General features: G+C 41.7%; 1 protein-coding gene across 1 annotated transcript in view; it reads left to right on the forward strand.

Annotated features, from left to right (window-relative positions):
- CEP89 (centrosomal protein 89kDa) overlaps window positions 1–9,847 on the forward strand; it is a 96,944-nt gene that overhangs the window by 64,245 nt on the left and 22,852 nt on the right. The window contains exon 15 of the mRNA XM_011995279.1: window positions 8,877–9,048. Coding sequence (XP_011850669.1) covers window positions 8,877–9,048 — 172 coding nt within the window. The remainder of the gene's footprint in view (window positions 1–8,876; window positions 9,049–9,847) is intronic.

A 9,847-nucleotide genomic window follows, 5' to 3' on the forward strand; every position in this document is an offset into this window, starting at 1 on the left:
ACGTTACTGCCCCTGAAGATTTTCCAGTGGGATGAGACATGGAGGTGGAGGACAGTGATATTGATCATCCTGCCCCTCTGCAGGCCTAGACTCCTGTGGCATTTGTTCTTCATTTTTTTAAAGAACGTCTAGAAAGTTTTAAAAATTTTCTTAATAGAAAAAAGCTTGAGAGAAGAATATAAAAATAGAAAATATTTTTGTACAGCTGTACAACGTGTTTTAAACTGTGTTATAAAAAAGTCAAAAAGTTAAAAAATTAAAAAGTTTGTAAAGTAAAAAATTACAGTATACTAAAATTAATCTATTATTGAAGAAAAAAATTTTTAAAATAATTTAAATGTAGCCTAATTGTACAGTATTTAGTCTACGAGAGTGTATAGTAATGTCCTTGGCCTTCACATTCACTCATCACTCACTGACTCACCCAGAGCAACTTCTTCCAGTCCTGCAAGCTCCATTCATGGTAAGTGCACTGTATAGGTGCACCATTTTTATCTTTCTTTCTTTCTTTTTTTGAGGCAGAGTCTCGCTCTGTCACCCAGGGGCTGGAGCAGTGCAGTGGCACGATCTCGGCTCACTACAACCTCTGCCTTCTGGGTTCAAGCAATTCTCGTGCCTCAGCCACCTGAGTAGCTGGGATTGTAGGAGTGTGCCACTATGCTTGGCTAGTTTTTGTATTTTTAGTAGAGATGGGGTTTCACTGTGTTGGCCAGGCTGGTCTTGAACTCCTGGCCTCAAGCATTCTGCCCGCCTCAGCCTCCCAAAGTGTTGGGATTACAGGCGTGAGCCACTGCGCCTGGCCTATCTCATCAATCTTGATTGACTGATATTTCATTAGGATATGTGTAGGTGTGGGGGTCTTTTTTTCATTTGCTGCAGTGGGTACCTCTGCAGTGAATCCACCAAGGTCTGCAGAGGTCTGCAAATGCCCTTCAGCTATTCACTTCTTCCTTTCTGCTATCTCTTGTATCCTTCTGAGGTTCCTGATGACCTAAGGCTGGACCTCCTGGATGGGTTGTCCACTTCTAGTACCTTTTATCTCCCATTTCCCAATCGTTTGTTTCCTTGATTCTGAGAGGTTCCTCAAATATATCTTTCAGCCCTTGTGATATTTTTATAATTCTGGTAATCATGTTTAGTCTGGCTTTTATTTAGTGGCTATACTTTCTTTTCTCATGGCATTTTGTTCTTTTAAAGCCTCCTTAGTCCTCTGTGTTAATTCCGTTTCCCTTGAGCTTCTCTGCTTATCTGGATCTCTCTTTCATGTTGCAATTTCTTTCACCACACCTAATGATCCTTGCTGCTTGTTCACATCTAGTCATCTGTTCTGATTTTAGGAAGAGGAACTACTGGTACTTGGTGTATACTGTGTCAGTTGAGGGATTTTCTGCCCTGGTGGTTCCCTGTGCAGGCATCTCCCTGGCTGCTTAGCAGGCCTCTGTGTATATAGATAAGGTGCATGCAATGGTCAGCTTCACTTTAGGATGCAGGTCTCCCAAAAGCCAGGATAAAGGCTTCCCTTTGTCGATACAACCTGTCCCCCTACATCTTTAGCTCTCCCCAAAAGAGTTTGCTAAATTTCCTTAGAGAAGTGGGTTGACACCTTGTTTTTCTCCCACCTTCATCATGAGTAAGCCCAGCCTTTCTAGAAAATAGTAAAAGCAAAGAGAGCCATCTCTGCTTCCAGGTGTGACCGCCAGTCCAACCCAAAGCCAACTGACAGCTCACCAGGCACATGAGCTTGTGCCGTTTCCCATGTCACTGTTCCTTCCACACAGGGTTGCCAATGGGCAGAGGAAGCAAGACAAAATACCCATCATTTGCCTTCCTTTCAACCAGGGTAGGCGAAAGAACACATACACGCCACACCTCAAGGCTTGCCCTGCAGAGGTTCAATAAGCCTTTTTATCCCTGCACAAAAATCTTGTCCTCACGACCTCACCTTTGCCTGAGGCATAACCCTTTCCCAAACTCCTCCCCAGACATTCCCCCAGTGTGAGCGCTGGTTCAGCAGCTGCTTTGCTGATAGATCAGTGCGTATTCTGCATGTGGCCTATCTCTATTATGATGCCAGCATGGGAAGGGGCTGCCTAGTGGAGGCTGTCAGAGGGCACTTCTACTCCCTTGAGCCTCACTCCAAGGTGTCCTTGGCTTCCATAGCCAAAACAAAAACACTCAATTTCCTACTCCTCATTTTGTCTATTTTTCTACCAGGTCTTCATGGAATCCACATATTCTAGCTCTGATGAATTCCTGCCCGTCTCCATGTTATACATTCTCTCTCCAAACACCGCCTCTTCCATGGGAGAGCCCATTAGGGTCACATCCCCGGCCCCATCCTTCTCATTCCTCTACCCTCGACCCACCTGTGAACTCTGTGCCCAAAGCCGCTGAGCCAAAGCCGCCATAAGGCTTTCCCTCCCCAGCCAGTTCATTCTGAGCCACAAAAGTCTTTCTCCAATTTCCACTAAAAAAGGATTTGGTGGCATCTTTGTTATTTTAAAATGGTCATTTCTCCTCCTGCCTTCACCATTAGTGACTTCTTTTTAAACTTTTTATACCTTCTTTACTTACATCTAGGGGGCTATCAGAACACAATCGTGTGTCACTTAATGGGGATACGTTCTGAGAAACTCATCATTATGTGATTTTGTCGTTGTGTGGGCATCACAGAGTGTACTCACACAAAGCCACATGGCATAGCCTGCACACCTGGGCTAGATGCTGGAGCTGTTTGCTCCAAGGCTACACACCTGCACAGCATGTCACTGTACTGAACACTGCAGGCAACTATAAACCAATGGTAAGTATTCGTGTATCTAAACATATCTAAACAGAAAAAGTACAGTCAAAATACAGTAGAAAAGAAAAATGGGGCTAGGCACAGTGACTGATGCCTGTAATCCCAGCACTTTGGGAGGCCGAGGCAGGTGGATCAGTTGAGGGGCTAATTTTTAAGTATTTCTGTAGAGGTGGGGTCTTGCTGTGTTGCCCAGGTTGGTCTCAGACTGCTGGCCTCAAGTGACCCTCCTGTCTTGGCCTCCCAAAGTGCTGCGATTATAGGCATGAGCCACCACGCCTGGCCCCTGGTCTTTATTCCTTAAAGCACAGGTCATAAAAGTGTTTCGTTTCATCTGGAAGGGTTTTAAGAAAGTCCTGGGGTGAGACTGGGCGCAGTGACTCACGCCTGTGATCCCAGCACTTTGGGAGGCCAGGGCGGGAGGATCTCTTGAGCCCAGGAGTCTGAGACAGAGAAGCTCCAAAATTTCTTTAGGGAACTACAAAACATGACATAGTGGATTTGAAAAAGAAACAAATAGAATTTTTATAACTGAAACACACAATAGCCAAAATTAAGAATTCTTACTCTTAAAGATGTTCTGTTTATATATATATTATATGTATATATATTTATATAAGTAAATATTAGTATTTATATATAAATATTTATATATATATCTATATATGAGGATAATAAGATGGAGAGAGACTTGCAATCAGGAGGACTGCTTTAGATACAGTGTTCAAGGGAGGCCCCTGAGGAGCCTGAGGAGATGGTTGATTCCAGGCAGGATGCCTGAGAAGCACGAAGAAAGTAAAATGAAAGTAAATGGTAGTGGTAAATATATAGATAAATGTAATGAACATTGAGTCTTTAAAATGGTAATATCTTTGGGGATTTAAGAATACATAAAATTAAAAGGCATAACAATAATCACATATAATCAGGCACAAGGCACATGGAGTTTGTGTTCTAAAGTCTTTATATCATTCAGAAGAGGATAAAAGTGTTGACTAATTTTATAATTTGAAAATATGCATAATGAAATTTCTGGAAACAATGTATATAACTTTTAAACTAGTATGGGGATAAAAAGAATCATTAAAAAATAATCCAAATAAGAGCAGGAAAGTGAAAGGTAGGCAAGGGGAGAATAGAAAACAAAAAGTAAAACGTTAGATTACAAAAAGTAAAAAGTAGATTTAAAACCAAACATACCAGTAGTAGATACACTAAATGGACAAAATACTCCAGTTAAAAGACAAAGAATGTCACTGTGTAAACTAAAGCACAGCTGTGTTGTCTTTAAGATGTATGTCCCAAGCATAAGGATAGAGAAAGGTCAAAAGTAAAAGGACAGGAAAAACAGTACTTCTCAAGTACAAACCAAAACAGAGATGGTAAATCTTAATCTCTAACAAGGTAGATGTTAGTGTAAAAAATACTACGTAGGCCAGGCGTGGCGGCTCAGCCCAGAGGTTCAAGACCAGCCTGGGTAACATAGGGAGACCTTGTCTCTGCAAAAAATTTAAAAATTAACTGGGCGTGATTGCTCACTGTCCGTAATCCTGGTTACTCAGGAGGCTGAGGCAGGAGGATGACTTGAGCCCAGGAGTTTGAAGCTGAACTGAGCAGTGATCACACCACTGCACTCTAGCCTGGGCAACAGAGTGAGACCCTGTCTCAAACAGAACAAACAAAACAAAAATGCTAAGCAAAGAGGATGATTCATAAAGATAAAAGGCTCAACTTACCAAGTAGAATTCACACAAATTTAAATTTGTGTGCACCTAGAAATAATTTATGTCAATACATTTGAAAATTTAGATGAAATAGTCAAATTCTTGAAAACTTACCTTAAAACTGACTCAAAAAGAAAAAGAATACCTGAATAGTCCTGTAATCATTAAAAGAATTGAATTAAAAAATCTTCCCTTGAAAACTCCAGGCCTAGATACCTTCACTAGAGAGTTCTACAAATATTCAAGGAAGAAATAATTTCAGTCTTACATAAACCTTTCTAGAAACAGAAAAAGAATTAATGCTCCTTAATCTAATGAGGTTAGTATAACCTTGATACCAAAACCCAACAGTGATAGTATAAGAAAGGAAGAAAGGAAAATTGCTTTTCATTTCACTTATGAATGTAGATGTAAAACTTCTATTAAATTCTAACATTCTAAAGTTCTATTAAAAAATAAAACTACAAAAAAGATCACACCAATTGGTGAAATGTCAAAAGCTTTCCTATTGAGATTGGAAACAATACAAGGTTGTCCTCTGACACCATTTCTGACAACATTAACAACACTGGCTACCGAGTGGTAACTGACACACGTGGCATGAAAAACTTAGAAGGTTTGGAAAAAGGGAAAACAATAGTGTCATTATTCATAAATGATATAATTCTATCTGTAGAAAACAAATCTACAAATCATTAAAAATAGTAAGAGATTTTAGCAAAGTTGTTCAAAACAGAAAATTTATAAAAATTAATTGTATTTCTTTGTAGGAAAAAAACGTGTAGAAAATGGTATTTGGGGCTGGGCACAGTGGCTCATGCCTGTAATCCCAGCACTTTGGGAGGCCGAGGCAAGCGGATCATGAGGTCAAGAGATCAAGACCATCTTGGCCAACATGGTGAAACCCCGTCTCTACTAAAAATACAAAAATTAGCTGGGGGTGGTGGCGCAGACCTGTAATCCCAGCTACTTGGGAGGCTGAGGTAGGAGAACCGCTTGAACCTGGGAGGCGGAGGTTGCAGTGAGTGGAGATCGTGGCACTGCACTGCAGCCCAGCAACAGAGCAAGACTCCATTTAAAAAAAAAAAGATATTTTGAAAACTAAGGTAATGATAGGCTATCATGATGAGAAAAATTTTTTTTAATGAAAAAGAAGGAAGGAAGGAAGGAACCGTTGACAAAGCTTTACAGATAGGTGTGAAAAGATTTACAGTACTTCTGTTGGGAAAATTATGAAACTTCATTGATTACATGATTTCACTTGGTGAAGAATTCCAAGCTGGCAGATTTTTGGTAGTTTGTGGGTTTTTTTCCATTCAGTTTTAAAGATGCTGGCTGTTCATAGGCTTTTGGCTTGCATATTTTATGATGAAAATCTGATGTCATAGTTATCTGTATTCTTCTGGCGATAACGTTTCTCTGAGGCTTCTTTTAAGAATTTTTCATTGTCACTGGTTTTCAGCATTTTAACTGGGATATGTCTTAGCATGGTTTCTTTCTTTCTTTCAGACCCTTTTTTATACAGGGTCTGGCTCTGTTGGACAGGCTAGAGTGCAGTGGTGTGATCACTGCTTGCCCCAGCCTCGACCTCCTGGGCTCAAGTGATCCTCCTGCCTCAGCCTCTCAAGTAGCTGGGACTACAGGCATGTGCCACTGCTCCCAGCTAATTTTTAAATTTTTTTTGTAGAGACAGAGTCTCATTATGTTGCCCAGGCTGGTCTCAAACTCCTGGCCTTGAGGGAGCCTCCTGCCTTGGCCTCCTGAAGTGCTGGGATTACAGTGGGGGGCTCCACACCCGGGCAGCATGGTTTCTTTACTCTCCATGAAGTTCATTCAGCTTCTTGGGGCTATCAGTGTTTATTTTTCATCAAGTTTGGAAATCTCTTTTGGCTATTATTTCTTGAATGTTCTCCTCTGTTTTTCCCTCTCACCTCTCCTGGACTGCTTGATGTTGTCCTGTTGATTGTTCTGTTCACTTTTTGCCCACACTTGTTTCTCTCTGGGCTTCAATCAGACAGTGTCTATTACTATGTCTTCAATTTCACAAATCTTGTATCCTTCTACAATCTAATCTGCTGTTAGTCCCATCCAATATATTGTTCACTTCGCGTAATGATTTTTCCCATCTCTGTAAGAAAGATCCATTTGAGTCTTTTTTTGTATTCTCCGTCTCTGTCCCCAGCATGCTGTTTTTCTCTTCTTTCTCAAATGTAGGAGCATGTTTTTCTAAAAACCTTTGTTTGCCAATGCCATCATCTCTTTCACTTCCGGATCTGTTCTGTTGGTTTTTTTCCCTCCTGATCATGGATCGTATTTTATTGCCTATTCTCATGCTTGATTGGGTGCTACATGGTGTAGATTTCATGTTGCAGGACGTTAGACTTATTGCATTGCTTTAAATAGTGTTAGATTTCATTCTTGTGCACACTCAAGCCACTAGATAATTGTTGGATTCTTTATTTTTACTTTCTTTTCTTTTTCAATTTTTTTTTTTTTTTTTTTTTTTTTTGTAGAAACAGGGTCTTGTTATGTTGCCCAGGCGGGTCTTGAGGTCCTGGGCTTGAGCAATCCTCCCACCTCGGCCTCCCAAAGTGCTAGGATTACAGGCGTGAGCCACTGCGCGTGGCTAAGCTGGATTCTTTCAAAGCTGACTTTTGTTAGGGTAGGCCCAAAGCAACCTCTAGTCTAGGGCTAAGTTAGCCCCACTACTAAGACAGTAACACTCCTTTAAGGATTCTATCCAACAGCTCTTTTATTATAAGATCTTTCCATTCTGACTGGCGGGTGCATGAACTATTTCCCATTATTTGTGTGTGTCAAAAATTGTTCTGCCTACTGTTTGTAGTGTTTCTCTCCTCGGCTTTAGGCAGTTTCCTCTTACACACGGACAGATCAGTGCCCAGCCAAAGACCCCTCAAGATCTCCAGAGCCCTTTCTCCCTCTGTGAAACGCCCTCTGCCCTGCCCTGGAGATTCCAACTGCCTTGACCTCCCTGCTCTTGGATCGCTGGCTCCTGGGCTCAGCAGGTGTCTGCCAGACAGGAAGGTGGCGGGAGCAGCTGCAGCACTCACCTTGTTTTCCCTTCCCTTCGGGATCACAGTCCTGCCTCGCCTGTTGTCCAAAGTCTGAAAACTGTGGTTTCTTCTGTTTGGCCTGGTTTTCTAGCTGAGGGGTAAATCTGGTCTCTGTAACTCTATCTTGGCTACAAGCAGAAGCCTTGGTATTTTCAACATTCTTCTTTAACCTTTTATCGTTCATCCAGTTCAACAATTGATCCAATAAAATAATAGTTACGTAAATTTTCCGTGAAAGAAATGAATCCTGGATTTTGTATGTTTTTACAGTTATAGTTGACAAACCTTAAAATCATACATTGTTGTGTATTCCTGCTGTGCTGGTAGAGGATGCAGCCCCTATCCCCAGTTACTCTCTATGCAAATTCGGTAACACCCATCTGCCTCATTGTGTGACTGTCCCATTTTAGCTTTATTGTGCTGAATACAAGCCTGTAATATTTTTGTCCTTCAGCCAGTTACAGAAGGGTGTTCAACAAAATAAGTGCCACTTTGTTCTTTGTTTCTTTTGTCTTAAAAACATGTATTTATAATTACATTATTATGGAAAAAATTGTTTTAGCAGTTTTTTTTTTTTTTTAATCTGGCATTTATAACCATGTAAAAAATAGAGCTATCTTAGATTTTTCTGGAAGGAATAGCATGTACACACACACACACACACACACACAGAGACAGAAAGAGAGACAGAGAGAGACAGAGACATAAGCCAAAACCATGGGAGAAAAAGAGGTTAGGTTAGATCATCACCATCAAAGAAGTGTGTGGCCGGGTGTGGTGGCTCATGCCTGTAATCCCAGCTCTTTGGAAAGCTAAGGCAGGAGGATCACTTGAGCCCAAGAGTTCGAAACCAGCCTGGGCAACATAGTGAGACTTCATCTTTACAAAAAATACAAAAATTAGCCAGCCATTGTGTGTGCCTGTGGTCTCAGCAACTTGGTAGGCTGAGGTAGGAGGATCGCTTGAGTCCAGAAGTTCGAAGCTGCAGTGAGCCGTGATTGTGCCACTGCACTTCAGCCTGGGCAACAGAGTGAGACCCTGTCCCACACAGACACACACACAGTGTGTGCCCAGCCACGCCCTCTCTCCCGTGGTCTAGCAGCTTGGTCCCAGGTCCTCTAGGGCCCAGGATGGGGAGATGTTTCCACAGAGGCCTTCCAAGTGACCCACCCAGAGACTGGAGGGCTGGGCTGTTATCCCTCATCTGCCTCATTGTGTGACTGCCCCATTTTAGCTTCATTGTGCTGAATACAAGCCTGTAATGTTTTTGTCCTTCAGCCAGTTACAGAAGGAAGAAGAGAAAGAAAGGGCTGAGATGGAGGAGTTGATGGAGAAGCTGACAGTCCTGCAAGCGCAGAAGAAGAGCCTGCTGTTAGAGAAGAACAGCTTGACAGAGCAGAACAAAGCACTGGAAGCCGAACTTGAACGAGCACGGAAAATCAATAGGTTTGTATCTTTTTTTCCTTTAAGTTGCTTTTATTTTCAATAGTTAAAAAAGACAAACGGGTTGGGTGCAGTGGCTCACTCCTGTAATCCCAGCACTTTGGGAGGCTGAGGCAGGTGAATCATTTGAGGTCAGAAGTTCAAGACCAGCCTGGCCAGCATGGCAAAACCCCATCCCTACTAAAAATACAAAAATTAGTCAGGCGGTAGTAGCATGTACCTGTAGTCCCAGCTACTCGGGAGGCTGAGGCAGGAGAATCATTTGAGCCTGGGAGGCGGAGGTTGCGGCGAGCCGAGATCACGCCACTCTAATCCAGCCTGGGCGACAGAGTGAGACCCTGTCTCAAAAAAGAAAAAAGACAAATGAAGAATATTCTATTTCATTTATTTTAATCTTTTTCTAATAGTCGCTATAAAACTTTTCTGTTTTGAAATTACTGGATATCAGACTATAATAAGTATTATTTCTGTTAACCAGTGTTAACCAACATTTCTCAAGTCTATAATTCAAATATGGTTGAGAGTCATATGATAACCCTAAGACTCAAAGTTCTAGGAGCTCTTTCCTAACCATTTCCTAAAAGTCTACTTTGGAATTTCTGGATCTTTTTTTCAAAAGTGCCTTTTAGAACATGAGCCAGATAGTTAATAGAATAATACTTAATGAGCCTATGGGCCAGGTGCGGTGGCTCATGCCTGTAATCCCAGCACTTCGTGAGGATGAGATGGGCAGATCACTTGAGGTCAGGAGTTCAAGACCAGCCTGACCAACATAGAGAAACCCTGGCTACTTAAAAAAAAAAAAA

The sequence above is a fragment of the Mandrillus leucophaeus genome, unplaced genomic scaffold, assembly GCF_000951045.1.
Source record: "Mandrillus leucophaeus isolate KB7577 unplaced genomic scaffold, Mleu.le_1.0 Scaffold48, whole genome shotgun sequence".
Lineage (NCBI taxonomy): Eukaryota > Metazoa > Chordata > Mammalia > Primates > Cercopithecidae > Mandrillus > Mandrillus leucophaeus.